A 19,305-nucleotide genomic window follows, 5' to 3' on the forward strand; every position below is an offset into this window, starting at 1 on the left:
GGGTCTGTAATGAAGAACCTCAACAACTTGGGCTCCCTGTCCTTCCTGTGTAAACACCTCGATAGAGCTGCTTTATAAACTGGGAGGAGACAATGCATTGAAGTCTTCATCAGCCCTAATCTTAAATTCTAAGCAGTTTAAGGAATTAACACGATGCTGCCAGCGTGCTGAGTCTCTGATGAAGTCACGCCCGGGCTGCGGAGAGCACGGCACCGCCCTAGGGGCTACAGAGGGGGAAAGGGCCTGTGTGGCAGCCGGTGGCGAAGCTTGTGAGCGCGGTACGCCACAATTCCCGACCCCGCCGTGTGCCCCGTCCCAGTCCCCCCATCCCGGCTTCCTTCAGGGCTCCGCCCGGCCCCTCCCGGAAGCCCGCGGTCACGTGACTCCGCCGCTGCGCTCGCACCACTCCGCGGGGGGAGCGCCGCTCGCTCCCGACCGCACCGGGCGGGTCGCAGGAGGCGGCTCGTCTCTTCTCGGCTCCTCGGTGATCGGACACTGCTGTCCGCGCTCTGCGCTCTGACAGCGGGGCAAGGGGGCAGCGCGGGAGGAAAGGAGGTGCCTCCGGTCCTCCTCATCTCCCCCCTCTCTGAAGGTAATGGCTCCGCCCGGCCCCTGTGGACAGGGCGGCCCTGGCCGTGCCACTGGCACAGCGGGGGGAGTAAGGGACCCTCGAAGGACTAGGGGAAAGTCCCGGCTTCGGTCCGCGGTACGAATCGGGCCTCCTCATCCATCTCTCTCTCCTTCTCGCACTTCTCGCGTGCTTTCTTGGCGAGTGGCGGCGGGGCGGGCCGGGGGAGCTGTCTGCCGGCCTGTCCCCCCCAGGGGCGGTGGGGTGGTACGGCCGGTGGGTCAGTCCGGTGTCACGGCGCCGCGGACCGGCCGGGGGATCCCGCGGTGAGCGGGGCCGGGGCCGGGGGAGCGGCACGGGGAACCGGCACCGGGGAACCGGGACCAGGGCCCGGCAGGACAGCTCGGCTCGGCCGCAGGGCCTGAGCGTTTCGGGTTCCGGGGGCGCTCAGCAGGACCGGCCGGCCCGCCTGAGACTCCGGAGGGGGGTCTGGTCTGTCAGACCCCAGCCTTGATCAGAGGAGGCACCAAGATATCCAGAGGGATAGAGCCCCCTTTCCTGTGAGGAAAGGCTGGGAGAATTGGGATTGTTCAGCCTGGAGAAGCGAAGACTCGGGGTGACCTAATAGTGGTCGTCCAGTACCTGAAGAGTACTTATAGAAAAGATGGGGCAACACTATTTAAAAGGGCCTGGAGTGACAGGACAAGGGGGAACGGGTTCAAATTGAAAAAGAGCAGGTTTAGATTAGATGTTAGAAAGAAATTCTTCCCTATGATGGTGGTGAGGCCCTGGCACAGGTTACCCAGGGAAGCTGTGGCTGCCCCATCCCTGGCAGTGTTCAAGGCTGGGTATGGACAGGCTTGGAGTAACCTGGGATAGTGGAAAGTGTCCCTGCCCATGGCAGGGGGTGGAATGAGGTGTTCTTCAAGGTCCCATTCCAACCCAAACCGTTCTGGGATTCTACGAGCCTACCCCTGTGAGACCAGAGGTATTTGGGCATGAGGGGTCAGTCCAGTCCCATTCCACTCCCAGTGGGGCCTGAGGTGTCCTAGCTTAGTGACAAGGACCTGGATATGGGTGGGGGGGATTGGGCTGCTCCACTCCTATCCCATCAGGACACAGAGGGTTGGTCCTGGATCAGTGGAATGCCCAGGGAGATGGTGGAGTCCCCATCCCTGGAGGTGTCCAAGGAATGACTGGACGTGGCACTCAGTGCCCTGGTCTGGTTGACAAGGTGATGATCGGTCACAGGTTGGACTGGATGGCTGAATGGTCTTAGAGGTCTTTTCCGACCTAAATGACTGATTCTGTAATCAGGTGGAGTCATGCTGCTCCCTTAGGCTAAGCTTAAAGCCAACTGCTCCTGGAGGGATGCAGAGCAGGACTGGCACCACTCGGACCCAAGAGATGCTGTAATATCCCACGTGCTGACGCTGTGTGTTCTCTCCCCTCTGCAGGAGGCCTGGGGGGTGTGCTGAGCTCTCACTATGAATGCCATCGTTGCCCTCTGCCATTTCTGTGAGCTCCACGGCCCTCGCACTCTCTTCTGCACGGAGGTTCTGCACTCGCCGCTGCCCCAGGGCGCGGGCAGTGGGGACATCTCTGGGCAGAATGAGCAGGCGGAGGAGGAGGAAGGTGGGATCCAGATGAGCAGCCGGATCCGCTCGCACAGCCCGGCAGAAGGGGCCAGCGCCGACTCCAGCAGCCCAGGGCCAAAGAAGTCAGACATGTGTGAGGCAAGTGTGAAGATCTGAGTGTGGACATCAGCGGCCCTTGGCTTTGACTAAAGGGCTTGCAGTTCTCTAATGCAAATTGAGTTATTTAGAGAGGGAAAAAAGTGTGAATTGCACCTTTTTGTGTGTGACTGCTAGTGCCAGATGATCTCCAAGTCCTCATAAACTGTAATGATCCATGGCAAGAGGATGAAGGAGCTGTTGCTGAGTACATAGACCTTTGACAGGATGTTGTCTTGAGGTCTCATTAAACCCTGTGATTCTCCTGTGTCTGAGAAATGCTTTTCTCATCCTTGAAGAGCATTTACTTTGTTAGATTAGGGCAGTCCATTTATTAATAATAATAATTTTAAGAGCGGTATTGATTAGGAAACAGGAAAAAATGCAAAACCAATTAAAAGAATAGATAAAATACATATTCTTAATCATTCAGGACTTTTCATCCTGAAGGAGAGAAGTTTGTGTGGAAACCTCCTAGCAGCCTTCCAGTATGTGAAGGGGCCTGCAGGGAATCCAGAGTAGGACTCTTTGTCAGGAACTGTAGGGGTGGGACAATGGGTTCAAACTGAAAGAGGGGAAATTCAAGTTAGATATAAGGAAGAAATTCTTCCCTGTGAGGGTGATGAGGCCCTGGCACAGGTTGCCCAGAGAAGCTGTGGCTGCCCCATCCCTGGAAGTGTCCAAGATTGGACAGGGCTTGGAGCAACCTGGGGTAGTGGAAGGTGTCCCTGCCCATGGTGGGAGATTGGAACTGGGTGATGTTTAAGGTCCCTTCCAACCCAAACCATTCTGGGATTCTATGATTCTCATACTTTCTTCTGTTAATATTTCCTCTGAGGTATCTCACCTTCCCTTCTGTAATGGCCAGGTTTTTTTGGCCAGTTGGTTTCACAGCTGCTGTAACTGAATTTTACCACTTTTAGAGCCAGCACCAAGTTCACAGTGAAATTAAATAGCAGCAAATGAGCATAAGAGCAGAGGAAGTATATCACAGAGTTCTGTGTGAGGAGGTGGGTTCAAATCCTGACCCTGACTCACATTTCTTTGTCTTCTAAGTAGCTGTGTTCCTATTTATACGTGTAAGTAACATTTCCCGGTGTTTTGAAGGGAATTTTCAGAGGTCTTTGGAAACCGGAATAACTGCACGCTCATTTATGGCTGGATTTGCTTTTCTGCCTTCAGGGCTGCCGCTCTCTTGCAGGAGGACACCCAGGATATGTCAGCCACGACAAGGAAACCTCCATCAAGTACGTCAGTCACCAGCACCCCAACCACCCCCAGCTGTTCAGCATCGTGCGCCAGGCCTGCGTCCGCAGCCTCAGCTGTGAGGTAACGGCCCTGGGGGACAGGGAGAGACCCATTTATGGCCCTCTGCATTGCTTCAAATCCAAGATACTGCTTTGCTGATCCTGGCTGCTCTGTGCAGCCTGAAACAGGGAGGGAATGAGGTGGACAGACAGGCACAGAAGCCTGGATTCGTTCCAGAATTGGTGGTAATTTGTAAGGTTGATCTTTGATAACTTCGAGGGTTCCTTCCTCTCACCTTGTGAGACTAAAAATATCCCTCTCTTGGTTTTGTTCCTTGTGTTTATTGTCTTTCTTTCTAAGATAAACTGTTTTGTAAAAACAGTTTTGTAGAAGGTCTAAATCTGTTGTTGAGTGCCAAGAAATATTTGGTCTTTGTGGACCATTGGCATTCATCATCTCATATAAGTGAAGGGAAAACCTTACAGATTAATGAGCATTTTTGTGTCAGGATCAGCAAAATCCCTTTTGGACTCTAAGTATTGTAGTTGAATGGAGCTGAATTCTTAAAATACTGTTAAATTGAGTGTTTGTAGGATACCTTCTTGGATAGTAGCCTAAAAAGGGCTTTGTTTATTCACCAGGTGTGTGTTAAAGTGCAGGAAGCTGTTCAGTTTTTTACTCTGTGATGTGTTGAACTACTTTAATGTGAGTGTCCCTTCCCTTCAGGTCTGCCCAGGACGTGAAGGCCCTATTTTTTTCGGAGATGAACAGCATGGGTTTGTGTTCAGCCACACCTTCTTTATCAAAGACAGCCTGGCTCGAGGTTTCCAGCGCTGGTACAGCATCATCACTATCATGATGGACCGGATTTACCTCATCAACTCCTGGCCTTTCTTGTTGGGAAAAATTAGAGGCATCATTGATGAGCTGCAGGGCAAAGCACTGAAGGTGGGTCAGTGCACAGAGTGCCTTTGACTCAACTGCAGCAAAACATCGTGATGACTGATTGACAGCTGAGTTAAAAAGCTGATCCAGCTCATGCCAGGGTGGTCATTAAGGTTGACACAAGAGACAAGAGGATGGTGCCTATCCCCATCCCTGGAAGTGTTCAAGGCCAGGTTGGACAGGACTTGGAGCAACCTGTAGAAGGTGTCTCTGCCTGTGGCAAGGGGGTGGGAACAAGATGATCTTTACAGTCCTTTCCAACCCAAACCATTCCAGGATTCTGTATCTGGGGGTGTAGGAGGGAAGGAACAGGATGCCTTTGTCATTTTAAAGAGTCAGTGTTTTTCACAGACCTGCTAGACAATAGCTCTGTGAGAAATTTAAGTAACTAAAGTTGTGAAGGACAGTGATTTTTGAGCACAAGTGTTACTTAATGATAATTTTAGTCAATCTAAGCACAAGATGTCCCTTCTCTCTGTTTCCCCATAACTGGATGAGCTTATGTGTGATGCACCCTTTTCACTTGGTATTTTTGTTGTGATTTTTCGGCTCTGTGGGAACGTTTAATCTTTCTCAGTGTCTGACACTGCCCTTCCTCTGCGTGCAGGTGTTTGAGGCAGAGCAGTTTGGGTGCCCTCAGCGTGCCCAGCGCATGAACACGGCCTTCACTCCCTTCCTGCACCAGCGGAACGGGAACGCCGCCCGCTCCTTGACGTCCCTGACCAACGACGAGAACCTGTGGGCATGTCTGCACACCTCCTTTGCTTGGTGAGGCCAACTGTGTTTCCAGCTTCTGCAGCTCCTTCCCGAGGAGAAAACTGCCATATTCTGAAAGGCTGGGAATGTGCTTTGAGTGTTTGTGTGGTTTTTCTCTTGAGGTAATAAATGGGACTTGGCAGAGTAGTGTCTTAATTGGAAGGAGCCAGTGCTGATGCCTTTAGGACAAAAAAAGTGTCTTTTTACTGTAAAGTAAAACTGATGTGGCAGCTAATAGAAGCCATGTCTATGTAGATGGAAAGGTTTTGCAGTGTAAAAGTGTGGAAGAAAAGAATAAAAGGTGCTCCTACTCCCAGTGTGCTCTGCCTTGAATTGACCTACCATGGTGGTTCACCTGGAAGTGCCCATGGTTTGTAATCAGCAGTGTGGGAGAGGCAGCTATTGGACTCTGTGGGAGTCCAGTGCCTGAGTGTCTCGTTCAGCTTCCCTGGAAAGATTCCACAGAGAGGGTTGCAACACTGGCATGTGATTTGGATGAGGGATAAGTGTGTTGCAAAAAGAAATTGCGAAGTGGTGGGATCTGGGTGACTTTGCATGGCAGTGACTGTAAGATGTGTTGATAGTTCCACACTGAGGAAAGCACAGGGATGTGTTGGAAGGAAACACAGAGTGGTTGGTGGTTGGATTTTTTGTTGAGCTCGTGGCACCGGATTTCTTACTGGATTTTTGCACCCAGCAAGCAGCCTGCATAAACACTGCTTCTTGTTCTTTCCATGTCTCCAGGCTTCTGAAAGCTTGTGGTAGCCGACTTACAGAGAAACTTCTGGAGGGAGCACCCACAGAAGACACCCTCGTTCAGATGGAAAAACTTGCAGGTGAGATAGAAGTTTCCAGAGCTGGAAAGACCCTCTGAGAATAGTTTGTGTGCATAAACACCACATCCTTTGATCAGCATCACAAGCACAGCATCTCTCATCAGCTCTATCTTCGTGGCAGTCTCTGCAGCAGCTGATGCTCTCTCCCATCTGGAGATGACTCTGACAGGAATGTGAAATCCAGGCGCCTCAAAGGCTCTCTGCACGAAGATGTGGTGTTTGTCACTTGAGTAGGAGTGTTGCATCATCATGATTATTGTTCTCTCTGGCTGTGCTGGCCCTCCCAATGAATCTACAGCCAGAGGAATTTGCAGTCACCACATATAGACTTCTTGCTTCTTTTTCTATGAACTTTCTAAAATTAGAGGATCATAATTTTTTTTCTTGCATTGAATTATTTAATTAAACAATTTAGACTAAAGCTTTGGCCATAACCTTTAAAACTAGAGAACACATTGCTGTCAAAAGATGTGACTCTATGTGTTGTAGAAGAGTAAAATTTCTTCTTGACCCTTCAACACTTATCTTTTATCTGAATTAACACTTCATTAACTTTTAGGTGTGTCTGTGCTGTTGCCAGTGCTTTCAGTTACTGTGTTCTGAGCTCTGTCTTCCTACATACAGCCAAAATCACATGGCTGCAGCATGTGGGCACTTCTGAGACAGTTTTCATTCCTAGAGAGCAGCAGTTTTTATGACCAGTCTGCCTTTTTTTGCCAGATCTGAAAGAAGAGTCAGAAGGCTGGGATGGTTCTGAGGAAGAAGAGAAGCCTTCTTCCCAGCCAGATGTTGTGGAAGGGCAGGAACTGTCTAAATGCTCACCTGAAACGTCTCTGATGCCAGACTGCAACAGCTGGAATGTAGCTCACAGAAGGTTGTCTGTCTTTCGCTCTCTCAGGCACATGAGACAGGTAAAAGAGGATGCTGAATTCACAAACTTTGCTCCTGATAATGTTTTTTGAAAAGGTATATTTATTCCCTGCAGTCTGCACTTCTTTCCTGGCTCTGTGTTCAGCACAGTGCCTGCCCAGGCAGTAACACGATATCAGCTGCATCTCTGGGGACACTCCCTTGCTCTGGGATCACATGGGCCTCCAGTGATCATCCGTCATGTGGGTTGGGATCATATGATCTCACTCTAATTCTGCACTTCTCATCTTCCCCAAAGCAGTGACACTAACCTAATACAGAGGTTGTGCAGAATCTTCAAAGCCATTATCCTGCATGTCAGCCATGGTTTTGACAGGGCAAACTGGACATTTCACACATTTTCGTAACCAATGCAGAATGCTTTGGGTTTGTTTTTCAGGTTCTTGGGGCATCAGCATTCAGAATGCTGGCTTGGCATGTTCTGATGGGGAACCAGGTCATCTGGAAAGCTCGAGATGTGGATCTTGTCCAGTCTGCCTTTGACGTGCTACGGGTAGAAACTTTTTCCTTCGTTTCCTGGCTGTATATTTTTACATGTATTTCTGTAATACTCCAGCCTTTATAATGACCTGCCTCTGACACTTAACCTTGTGAAGAGTGTGTTCTAAATTATGTGTTTTTGAAAACAACAACAAAAAAAACCACCAAACAAAAAAATCAAACATGCACCAAACAAAACCCCTCAACCTTTGGATGCCTTGCTTGTCCTCGGCAACGGCGTAGTTTTTCAAGCTGAGTAGGATAATTTGATCCCCCAAATCAGGAGCATCTGCCTGAGCAGTGCTTCAGGTCTTGGCTAGCCCTGGAATTCAGGGAGAAAACTGTACTTTACTTGTTTAGTTCCAGCGTTTCTCTTGCCGTGTCTCCTCCCCTCTGCAGACGATGCTGCCCATCGGGTGCGTGCGGATCATCCCCTACAGTGACCAGTACGAAGAGGCCTATCGGTGCAACTTCCTAGGGCTGAGCCCACACGTCCAAATCCCACCCCACATCCTATCATCTGGTAAGAACCTGCTGCAGAACCCTCTCCTTCCCTTGTCATCTTACGTTAGAGGACACCAGGCTATTTTTTTTTGTTTTAATAAGTATTGGCTGCATGAACTAAAGCCTGTGCCACTTCCTTTTGTTTTCCCCGTGTCCTTGCCTGATCAGTGGTTGAAAGGTGCAACACTTTCTTCACGCCCTGATCCTAGCAGGGTCTGTAGCTGTGTTTTATAGTCTGGACTAGCACAGTTCATGCTCTTTTGGGCTCTTATTGCTCTAGAGTTTGCAGTCCTCGTGGAGGTCCGTGCTGCCACCCGCTCCAGTCTCTACCCGACTCTGTTTGATGACGAGCAGTCCCTCAACAAGTATGAGTTTGTTGTCACCAGTGGTAGCCCTGTTGCAGCAGATAGAGGTGGGTGATTTGAAAGCAGAAAAGAACCTGTGTCACTGAGATTAAAAGAGCATCTTGATCTTTACCTGATTTTTGTGCTGTTCATGTACTGGCCCTTAAGGAAGTCTGAGTAGAAGCCAGTTAGTTTGCAACTGGAGTGTTGCTGTTTGAGGTGAGGTTCACAACAGACTGATTAATTATACAGGATTTGCTTTACCAGATCAGCATTTTGGTTATTAATTTTCATAAATGAGAAATGGATTCTGTAACATGGGTACAGGAATAATTGTAGGGAAATTCTGTAACCCACAGTGAACACTTCCTATCCTGAAATATTTGTGTGTTTATTTTGAGTAAGTCTAACTTATAAGAACCATGGCATTACTCATCTCCCACGTTCCACTTGATAGGCAGGTGGGACTGCTAGAAAAATACCCAGACTTTTTTATTTTACTGGTTTTGTTTAAGCACTTGAACATTTGCACCCAGATCTGATCTGAGTCAGGTCCATCAGTCTTGTGTTTTCTGAGAAGTCTTAATTTAGATAAATTGCCTTCACTGAGTGTCTCAAAAGACATGGCATATGGCTCATCCTTCCTGCTCTGTCCCTTGAAGATGCAGATGCAAAGCAGAGGTTTGTTCTCTCCATAGTGTTCTTCCTGTTGTAGATCCCACATGTACAATTAGTCTACTTTCCATCCAACCAGTGGCATGTCCAGAAGCTTCTGGACAAAAATAGTCACTGAAAGGTCTTTTTTCCACCAAAACATCAAACTTACTAGGCCACAGACTGCTGGGAAAAAAAGCCTCCTAGGGAATTCCAAAAAGTGGTCCAGGAGTGCCTCGGGTTGGATATTGGTTTATTTTTTCACTAAGTATCCTGGAACTACCTTTAGCAAGAGGAACATTAAACTGAGAGTAAGTGGAGACTTCAGAATTGAGGGTTTATATTTTTATATATACGTTTGTATATTGTACAAAGCATGAAGATTTTTCATAACTTTGTGTTTTTAATGAACTTTTGATAAGGGAACAACAAAATCTAAGTAGCATTTAAAAGTGGGTCTGAGGAAAACAAAGGCTCCTGTTTGCACATCCTGGGGTCCTTCACTAAATTCCATGTTCCTTCTTGGATCAGATGCTTTTCTAGTGGGATGATCTTTAGCTCCTCTTCCATGGAAATGAAATCCAGGCAGGCCATTGGAGGATGTATTTAACAGTACTAAAGTAGTAGTAAAGGTGTAAACAGGTAACCTTTAGCTTGTGTGTCCTCTTTCTCACCCTTTCCCCCTCTTTCTGCTCCTGTAGTTGGCCCAACAATCTTGAACAAGATCGAAGCTGCCCTGACCAACCAGAACCTCTCTGTAGATGTTGTGGATCAGTGCCTTGTTTGCCTGAAGGAGGAGTGGATGAAGTAAGTACAGCTGCTTTGCTTTCAGAGAAACAGCTTTGGCACTGATCCTGGAGCAGATACAGCAGAGTGCAGGACAGACTTGTAGTCAGGGAACTTCTGCTGTAGCTCGACGGTAGCTGGATTTACAGGAGTAAATTAAGTCAGGAGTTAAGAATATCAGAGTTTTTCTGCTCTAGTCCTAACTCTCTTTTTGGCTTTCAGCAGTTTTTAACCTTCATGCTTCAGTTCACACATCTGTAGGTTACCTGCATGACAACACCTGTCTGCCTCACCTTCCTTAGGAGGATTAAATATGCAAATACCTCAGTGCCTGTCAGTGTGCAGCCATATCCCAGTGCAGGTAACACGCCAAACAGATGTCAGGTTTGTGCCTGCAGGCACTACATTTCAAAGGTGCAAGTAGCTGTAAAGGAAGACCAGTCAGTCATGTGAAGCAATTCATGGAACATCACGAATGTGTGAATTTACCTGAAGGCCAGATGGACACTAGATGTGTCTCCCAGGGAGATTCCCAGTTGTCACAATTAGTTGTTGTACTTTCCGCTAGAATGAAAAAAAACAAACTAGAAATATGCTTGTTACTGCTGAAAATGAGTCACCTCCCTAACTAATCCCTCTTCCTCATCAAAGCATGAGAATAGTTTCCATAAAACACTGGTTGAAGCTTTTGTTAATATTTATTTGCAGTAGGTGCCAAGAGAAACTCCACTTCTTGCTTGTTCCATATTTGATGAGTGAGTCCATTGAATAGTGACAGGAGTCTCTTGTTTCTGCAGTAAAGTGAAAGTCCTCTTTAAATTCACTAAAGTGGACAGCAGACCCAAGGAGGATACCCAAAAACTGCTGAGCATTCTGGGAGCTGCAGAGGAGGACAACGTCAAGCTTCTCAAGTTCTGGATGACCGGCCTGAGCAAGACGTACAAGTCCCACCTGATGTCAACAGTTCGCAGCCCAACGTCCTCAGAGTCCCGAAATTAAAGGGTGCCCAACCTCCCCTGCTGCCTTCAGAGCAGGGAACCCCGAGTTACCTCTGCTGAGCCTGCAGCACGTGCTTTAGGTGGATGGTGCAGCTCCAGCACTGTCCTCCCGTCCTCAAACCAACTTGAAGAGTGACTTGAGTCTTTTCTAATTGCTGTGAGACTGGACTAATAAGTGCTAATACACAGTGCTGCTCTCTGTCTGAAACTCAACTCTCAATCTATACCTGCACACTCAAGACTAAAACACAGCAACGCTCAAAGAATCAGTGTGAATTAATTAAAATCCCATCCTGTCCTCGTCAAGCATTCTGGTGCAGCAGCAGACCTCAGATCTAGATTCCTTGGCAAGACTCAGATGCCTGTGACAACATCCAGAGCTCCTGGGATTGGATATGGTTAATCTCAGCAAATCCCACATAAATCTCCAAAATGCCTGAGAGAACGAGAACCAAAAAAAAAGAGACGTCACAGGGTGTGGATCACATGTAAATTATTTCAAACCACTTTATGCTCAGATTTAAGAGACTATTTTCTGCTGTAGCATAAGTCAGGATATCCCATGGGAGTCCTGTCACTCCTCTCTATTTATTTATATCTTAACTTGAGAAGGTTTCAGCATTTGCTTTGGAAATCTTGTCTGGGAGGGCGAATTGTAAAATAAGAAGTCTCAAAATGCAGCCTGCTTTCCTCTCAGAGGGTAAAATACTTGCCTTGTTTTGCCTGTGGTTGCAGAACTTCCAGGTAATGAAGATACACCCTCACCAGGATAAGGTTCTGGAGTTCTTCTGTCTTCAGAAGTAGTTTTTTAGCTTCCTAATTAAGTTAAGCAGAAGAGATTCAACCTGTAGGTGCTCCCTTATATAACTCTATAGTAGCCATTTTTGCTTAATAGTTCATGGAAACATTGGTGCATTTTTTAATTACCTAAACAGATATTCCTTATCTGTACTGTAAGGAATCACTGTTTCTGTTGTGAAGTCTACGGTTTATGTCTTTTTTTGGTTTTTCTGGATCATTATTGGGAAAACTTGACATTACCACAGACATTCTGACCAAGCTAAAGGCAGGTTTTACCAGGTGACCTTCTACACTCATTCAAGCTCAGAGAGGATGTTCCAACTCGTCACGAATTCTGTTCTTATATATAAAATATGCAGGTTGATTTTTGTCTGGAACATCTGTAAAATGGAGACAGGCATTAAATCTCATAAGAGCTATTTTTGTAAAAGGAACAAAGCCTGGTTTTGTGTTAATTTGCAATGTGTTTGTGTGTGTTGTGGTGGGGGAAGCAGCAGTTGGTCCACAAAATTCCTACATCTTAGCCTAAATCTAACCTACAGAATTTAATAGTCTTTTCCTCTTAACATTGTTTGTATTAGTTTATTGTAGAGTGTCTGGGTAGTCTTTATTTTTGTACTTCAAAACTGTTTTGGTCCAGTTCAGAGCTGTATAACACAGCAGGTGAGACATTAGTTGGCATTTACACCTTCTCAATTGCTGAACTGGTTTTATCTTTTAAAAACCAGCTTTCCTAAGCAATCCAGCATCAAAACCTAGTCTAGTCATTTCTTCCAAAACAGTGAAAAGGTGGTCACAAGGTCAAGGCTGAGGCTGCTGCTTCTTCCTTGTGCTTGGTGAGTCATATGTGATGTTGCTCCATCTTCATCCTGACCTGACAAGGCTGTCATGGACAACCAGACTCTGGATAACACATCATTTTTGAGCCAGGGCGAGGAAACCACTAACTTAGCGCTTATAAAATGCCCACAGGAAAGAAGGGGGAGAGCTGCTAAGTCAGTGAGCATATAACCCAGATGTGCTTGGCTGCCAGAACACATCTATACGTGGGATTACCAAATAGTTGTCTGGGCAAGTTCCTGCAGCTCGCTGAGGCCGCGGGTGCTCCCTTTGCCGTCAGCGATAGCTGGAATGTGCACAGCTTAATTAACAAAAAGTCATGTCTGCAGACATCTTTCACCACCCTCCTCCCCTCCAAACGATACGCCTTAGAGACAAACTGATTAAGGCAGGATAATTCTTTATTCCGAGGTGATTTCCTTTCCTGCCTGGCTGAGCAGCGCGTACCCGGGAGCGAGGTGGGAGTGGCGAGTGCCAGAGTGCCAGCGCTGGGTCACTGCTGGGTGCAGGCAGAGACAAAGCCTTTTTGCACCAGTTCTGCCACCCCTGTCCCCTCAGCCGGGCAGGATCCAGCAGGTCAAGGCAGGTGATTGTCCCCCTCTATCCTGCCCTCGTGAGACCCCATGTGGGGTGCTGTGTCCAGCTGTGGGACCCCAACATCAGAAGGACGTGGAGCTGCTGGAGCAAGTCAGGAGGAGGCCACGGAGATGTTCCATGTGCTGGAGCACCTTTGCTCTGCAGCCAGGCTGGGAGAGCTGGGGGTGTCCAGCCTGGAGAAGAGAAGGCTCTGGGGAGACCTGAGAGCCCATTCCAGTGCTACAGAAGAGCTGGAGAGGGACTTGGGACAAGGGCATGAGGTGACAGGACAAGGGGGAAAGGCTTCCCACTGACAGAGGGCAGGGTTAGATGGGATACTGGGAAGAAATTCTTGGCTGTGAGGGTGGAGAGGCCCTGGCACAAGTTGCCCAGAGAAGCTGTGGCTTTCCCATCCCTGGAAGTGTTCAAGGCCAGGTTGGATGGGGGCTTGGAGCAACCTGGGCTAGTGGAAGGTGTCCCTGCCCATGGCAGGGGGTGGGACTGGATGATCTTTAGGGTCCCTATTGCATATCTGCAGCACAAGGGCTGGTGCTTGGGGTTTTGGTGTATGTGAGGAAGGGTTTTGGTGTTTGGGGAAGAGTTCGGTGTGTGGGGAAGGGTTTGATGTTTTGGGAAAGGTTTGGTGTTTTGGGAAAGGTTCGTTGTTTAGGGAAGGGTTCGGTGTTTGGGGAAGGGTTGGATTTGTGGGGAAGGGAAGGGTTCAGTGTATGAGTGCTTGTGTGTGCATGCAGGTTTGGTGTATGGGAAAGGGTTCAGTGTTTCGGGAAAGGTTCGGTGTGTGGGGTTTTGCTGTGTGGGGAAGGCTCAGGCTCAGGCCCAAGCTCAGGCTCGAGCCCAGGCTCAGGCCCGGGCCAAATCTCAGGCCCAGGCTCAGGCTCAGGCCCGGCAGCCCCTCCCCGGTGCCTCCCGCGCCTGCGCGCCGCTCCCGGGGGATGTGTCCTGTGGGATGTGTCCTGTGGGATGTCCTGTGGGATGTGTCGTGTCCTGTGGGATGTGTCCTGTGGGATGAGTCCCGCGGGGCTCCCTCGGGCCGCGCTTCTCGCCGTGGCGGCGGCGGCGGCGCGGCGCTTGGCGGTGGCTGGCGGTGGCAGGCCTGGCGGCGGCGCCGGCCGCTCCGGGGGTGCTTGTTTCTTCCCGTCCCGGCCCTGCTTGCCTCGAGGCGCTGCTGGCCGAGGCGGCGGCGCCCGGCGCGCCCGCCCATGCCCTGCCCGTGCCCGCTGCCGCGGGCCGAGACCTCGCTGAGCCGCCTCGTGCGGCGCCTCCTCTCCGCCCGCCGCTCCCTCGACCTCTGCATCTTCGCCTTCTCCTGCCCGCAGCTCGCCCGGGCCGTGAGCTGCTGCACCGCCGCGCGGGTCCGCGTCCGCCTGGTGACGGACGCGCAGTACATGGGGCTGCACGGCTCCCAGATCGGCCGCCTGCGCCACGCGGGTGAGCGCCACCGGCCCCGGGCGCGGGGGGACCGCGGGGACACGGGGGGGGCTCGGACAGCCCTCAACAGCTGCCCTGTCTTTGTAGGGATCCAGGTGCGCCACGACCAGCACAGCGGGTTCATGCACCACAAGTTCGCCATCGTGGACCGCAGGATGCTCATCACGGGCTCCCTCAACTGGACCACCCAGGCCATCCAGAGCAACAGGGAGAACGTGCTGGTCGTGGACGACGCCGCGTGCGTGAAGCCTTTTCTGGATGAGTTCGAAAGGATTTGGGAAGAGTACAATCCCACCAATTACGTTTTTCCCAAAGTCAGTAACTGATTGAGCTGCCGTACAGGGCTGGTGGAGCACTTGACAGATAACACCCACGAATTTATTATTTTGTGTAGACATAATTGTTTTGTATCCGTCTGGGTGCAACTTGGGTAAACTCCTCCAGAAAAATGAAGTGCTCAGTGCCCTAAAATGCCACAGATCCCTTGCTGCGGGTCATTCCTGTGCTAGAGGGAATGACCCACCTGTTTGTGAGTTGTTTTGTGAGGATGACAGTGACAGAGCTGCATTCAGAGGCATTAAAACATTGGGCAGACTCGTTGCCGTGCCTTGGTGCAGTCAAGGTATGTTCATACCATCCTGGGCAGGTTTTTCAGTGGTAAAAGACACATTTGCCAGCTTGGGGTACTGCAAATGGAATTGTGTCACAATGGCTCCTCTACACCAGTAACTAAAGGAGAGATTAGAGGGCTGCAGCAGTTTGAGTTTGTATAGATTAAGCACCTGAGTTACATTTCTTGTTGGCATTAATTGTTGAAAGTTTGTAAAAGGAAATTTGTGGGAAATAGGCAGAAATTTCTAAGTTTTGATTGTGTATATGTTTCTTTTGGTTAAAGATTACTAGAGAGCTCTGGTGTAAAAGACTGAGCGCAGATACTAATGACAGACTTGTCTTCCAGCAAGGAAGTGTAGGCAAGACTGGAAGGAAATGAGAGAAAACTGTTCTCTGGGAACAGTCGGTCTGTCTGGAGAACAGACATGGCTGGAGTTGGGTCACACACTTTGGGAGAGGTCTGGAAACCCTGGTTCATTCAGGTGCTGGGACACCATGTCCTAGTCTGGGTCAGTGACCTCACCTGTGCTGGCAGCAGCAGGGAGGGAAAACAAGGGGAGGGAGGTGACATCTCTGTCCCTGCAGCTCAGAGTGGAAGAAAAATGGTGTAAACCAAAGGATTTCAAACTCTGAATAGTGGCTGTGTAAGAATTGTTTCACACTGAATACAAAGTGCTTTAACCTTTTTTCACTTTGAGAGATTATTTGATATTCTGTTACCAGTTTTTTTACCAGCGGTGCTCTGACTGGCACTGCCAAATAAACCATTTTCACAGAAAACCTCAACATCCTCATTTGGTTTTTGCCCTGCAATTCCTCTAAGTCCTTAGGTGTTGTTTAGGATACATGGATATCACCAGAGATTGTAGATTTGTTCTGTTCTGCCTGAGAAAGTTCGTATGGAGGAAAGAACACGATGTTACCTGTGGTGTAGCAACTACAGAAGCACTTGGGGAAGGTCATTCTCTAGTAAATCCTGTTCAACAGCACTAGATTTAAACTACTCTAAATAAATTACTGCTTATTAAAGTGCTGCCTGTTGCATTTCCTTTGTGAAGTGTGACTATAAAAGCAAACAGCTCCCTCATTTTCAGGCTCTGGCCTCTGCCCTGTTCTTCTTTTTGGAAGAGAACTCCTCACACACGGCACGCAAAGGGTGGTGCAAAAATAGTTTATTACGATATAGTTAATGTAAAGTTAGGTAATTATATTTACAAAGTAAAAATGATCAGCTACATCCAGGGGAGCCTAGCATGTCACACAAGGTTTTGTAAGGAATAAATACTGTGAGAAAGAGGGATGTGTCTATTACAGCAAGCAGCCGATGGGGAACGGTGGCTCTTAAAAAAGCACTGAAATAAACTGGGAGTGGAAGGGAGAAGGGAAGGAGAGAGGAGCTCACGCACACTGAGAAACAGGAGCCTCCCACACCCTTCCCCCTTGCAGAGGGAAAATACCCCGTGTGGGAGGTCAGGGGCTGCAGCACCCCAGCACTGCCCGGGCTCTGATGCCACTTTGCTGCTCAGCCACGTCACAGGTCAGAGGTGGAGGGCTGGCTGCTGCATCCCCTCATCACAGAGGTGACTCTTGCACCCTCCTTGCTCACAATTCCTTCGGGTCACTTCCATGTACAAGTGGCAGACCATGGAGTTAACCCAGGACGAGTCCCTGCTGGTTACAGGTCAGTCGTGGGGTAAAACTCTTCTCTGAGAGAACCAAGGCAAAGCTGTTTTTCCATAGGGTAGTGAAGTACCTGAATAGCCTGCTCAGACACCACCCACAGCCTTGCAGAGCTTCCTTCTGTTCCCCCAAACCTTCATCCTTTCAAATGATTCTTTAAACTCTCAAGCCACCGAGAACTCCAGGACCCAGGAGGGTAGACCCAGGCCAAAGCCAGAGCATTCCTGTTTTCTACTTACCATGGTCTCTAGTATTTTACATGCTTTACTGTCTCTAGTTTAGAACAAACAGTGAGTGTTCCTGTCGTCCTGCACACAGGGTGAAGAAAGCATGAAGAAAACAATGGTAATTGCACCCATTATTTACAAGTTCACGGCCAGCTGGGTTAGTTCAGTTGGAACCAACTCGTCTGGCTCATCAGGTTTCTCTAGTAAATCCCACACCCTCTGTTTCTTTAGCAGACTCACACTGAGGCCAGGCTCACGTTGTTCCCAGCCTGGTGCTCCCTGCTCCTGCAGCAGCACGTTGGATCCTCTTCTAAAAAGTGGTTTGTACTACAGGATCAACATTCAGCTCAGGAGTAACTACGTTGTAGGGACAGCTACACTGGAGGTTACACACACTGCACCACCACACTGCTGTGGGATGTGAGTCTGTGCAGCAGGGGCTGTGGATCCCTTGGGAAGTCCAAGAGAATCCCAGATGTGCTGAGCAAGGAAGCACAGTGTTACAGGTGCCTCCCAAATCCTGGGGCTCACTGTGCTCACCATGGCAGCCCCAGGTGACTGTGCAAGGAGAGCTGTGTCACACCAAGGAGTTGTTGCTGCTCTCTGTAACAACAGGTAACAGTTTGCACATGCACGGCGTCGATGCCACTTTCAAACACAAGATTACCGAGTCCTCTGAATGGAAAAAAAATAACCCAAATTTATAGCAAAGTAGGTTACAGCGGTCAAAGGGACTGTACACAATCTTTGGACAGGTACCTTCAAAACTAAAGGTGTAGGTCAGCAGAAAAGGTTTGAAAATATATTTATAACAGTCCTAAAACCCCAAAGAAACGGTTTATCAGGGAAGACAGGGTGGGTTGGACACGTTACACTCATCGCTTCTTCCCCAACCCGCACGTGGAACAAGATTTAAAAATCAAACCCACAACTCAGTTGCAAAAGAGAACCCTCTGCTAATTGCTGAGGAATAAATATTTACACTGCGTGCTTGGAACACTATACAGGTTTTAAATTACCTTTTTTTTTTTTTTTTTTTAAAGAGAAGAATAACAAAGCTTTTTTTCTTTAAAAAATGGAAAAAAATTACAGAGCAAAGGCCAGCTACAGCGAGTGTGTGTGTGCTTGAGTGTCCACAACAAACTGAGTATCTGAACCAGGAAAAAAATTGCAAAGGTCTCATGGAAGTGCCATCAAGTACAGTCAGTACAAAAGTGACGTATTTTGCAGTGTGAGGTGGTGAAGCTTTTACTGCAGCCCAGTTCTCTGGTACAGAAAAAAAAAAAATAGGGACTTTTCTGGTTTGCAAGTCAGCACCAGTTCTACACAATTCTGGTTTTGAAGCAAACAAACACAGCTTGCTTCTTTTTTTTTTTTTTTTTTTTTATAAGTGGGCAAAGAAAAGGTGACATTTAAAGAAGGATTCAGTCTAGTTCAGGGGAGATGGTGCAAATGGGAGGAAAATTTTACTCAGGAAAAAAATAAGATTACTTGGAGCTGACGAGAAGACGCCTGTGCCTTCACTGCACTTGACTTTTCCTAAACCCAAGTCAGTGCTATCAATAGTGTGGAGTGGTGCAAAATGCAGCAGCTTGCCCACACACTCTCCTATTTAAATAACCACTGATTAATCCCAAAAGACTGATGAAGCCTGGAGCAGGAAGAAGAAAGAGGATAACTAAGGACCACTGCTATGAGTAATAAGCCTCCCAGCTGGCTTTTTTGCACGCCCCTCTCCCCACCTTATTTTCAAGCACTGCTCTCTGCAGGAAAATTTCAGATTTTGGCTCTTTATTGGTGCTGCAGGTTCTCCCTTTACTGAATAAGAGAACACCACCACCATGTTCATTAAAGACCCCCTGGCTTAGAGAGAAGTATTTTCAACCAGTAAGTTCAGCAATTAATTTGGCTTATTAAACACCACTGAAGCCCTGACAGTGGTGGCTGGTCCCCCCATCCCTGCACACACACAGTGTTCCCTGTGGTTGTTCTCCCTGTTCCCTGGGGCTGTTCTCCTGCCAGCCAACACCTTTTATTTCAGCTACACCTGGTAGTGCCAGGGTGTTTTGTTTGTTTGCTTTTCCCCAGCAAACCTGCCTGTTTTGCTTTTCTAAAGCAATTTGAAGGTCCGGGCCAATATGGATTAAACAAAAGGAAACCTCTGAGCAGCTGATTCCCTGGAGCTGATCATACAGAGTCTGGGTAATCCTTAATTCAAATCCTTTTACAGATGCTTCCAGGAGCCCCTAAAAGAGGGAGGGGGGTGATGTGAGGACTGACATTTTCTGTACAATAAGGTAAAAAAATAGTGGAAAGAGAGAAGAAAAATCCAGCTTCA

The 19,305-nt window shown here is 48.4% G+C and overlaps 2 protein-coding genes across 3 annotated transcripts; both read left to right on the plus strand.

Annotated features, from left to right (window-relative positions):
• The first annotated feature begins 1,506 nt into the window (after positions 1-1,506).
• On the plus strand, positions 1,507-12,017 carry FLCN (folliculin). Of its 2 annotated transcripts, XM_018089288.1 has the most exons (12): positions 1,507-1,556; positions 2,026-2,304; positions 3,484-3,630; positions 4,276-4,497; positions 5,102-5,262; positions 5,995-6,086; positions 6,807-6,997; positions 7,396-7,509; positions 7,896-8,019; positions 8,281-8,412; positions 9,700-9,805; positions 10,582-10,783. In XM_018089288.1, exons 2-12 carry the CDS (start codon positions 2,056-2,058, stop codon positions 10,781-10,783), a joined length of 1,740 nt encoding a protein of 579 aa, XP_017944777.1. In that variant the 5' UTR covers positions 1,507-1,556; positions 2,026-2,055. The 2 variants fall into 2 exon arrangements, with proteins under 2 accessions (XP_017944777.1, XP_008926318.1); XM_008928070.2 differs by lacking the exon at positions 1,507-1,556 and having other exon boundaries at positions 2,056-2,304; positions 10,582-12,017.
• A 1,935-nt stretch (positions 12,018-13,952) lies between these two features.
• PLD6 (phospholipase D family member 6) lies at positions 13,953-16,076 on the plus strand. The gene is given in 4 exon segments (XM_018067633.3): positions 13,953-14,156; positions 14,159-14,209; positions 14,211-14,448; positions 14,536-16,076. Coding segments are annotated over 4 exon segments (732 nt in total). The 3' UTR covers positions 14,775-16,076.
• The last annotated feature ends 3,229 nt before the right edge of the window (positions 16,077-19,305 follow it).

This window comes from Manacus vitellinus, unplaced genomic scaffold (assembly GCF_001715985.3).
Source record: "Manacus vitellinus isolate BGI_N305 unplaced genomic scaffold, ASM171598v3 scaffold_12_pilon, whole genome shotgun sequence".
NCBI classification, from domain to species: Eukaryota; Metazoa; Chordata; class Aves; order Passeriformes; family Pipridae; genus Manacus; species Manacus vitellinus.

Coding starts and splice junctions, on each gene's coding strand:
- FLCN (XM_018089288.1), top strand. CDS start 2,056: ATGAATGCCATCGTTGCCCTCTGCCATTTCTGTGAGCTCCACGGCCCT. Junction 4,498..5,101: donor TGCAGGGCAAAGCACTGAAG/GTGGGTCAGTGC, acceptor CTCTGCGTGCAG/GTGTTTGAGGCAGAGCAGTT. Junction 6,998..7,395: donor CTCTCAGGCACATGAGACAG/GTAAAAGAGGAT, acceptor TTTGTTTTTCAG/GTTCTTGGGGCATCAGCATT.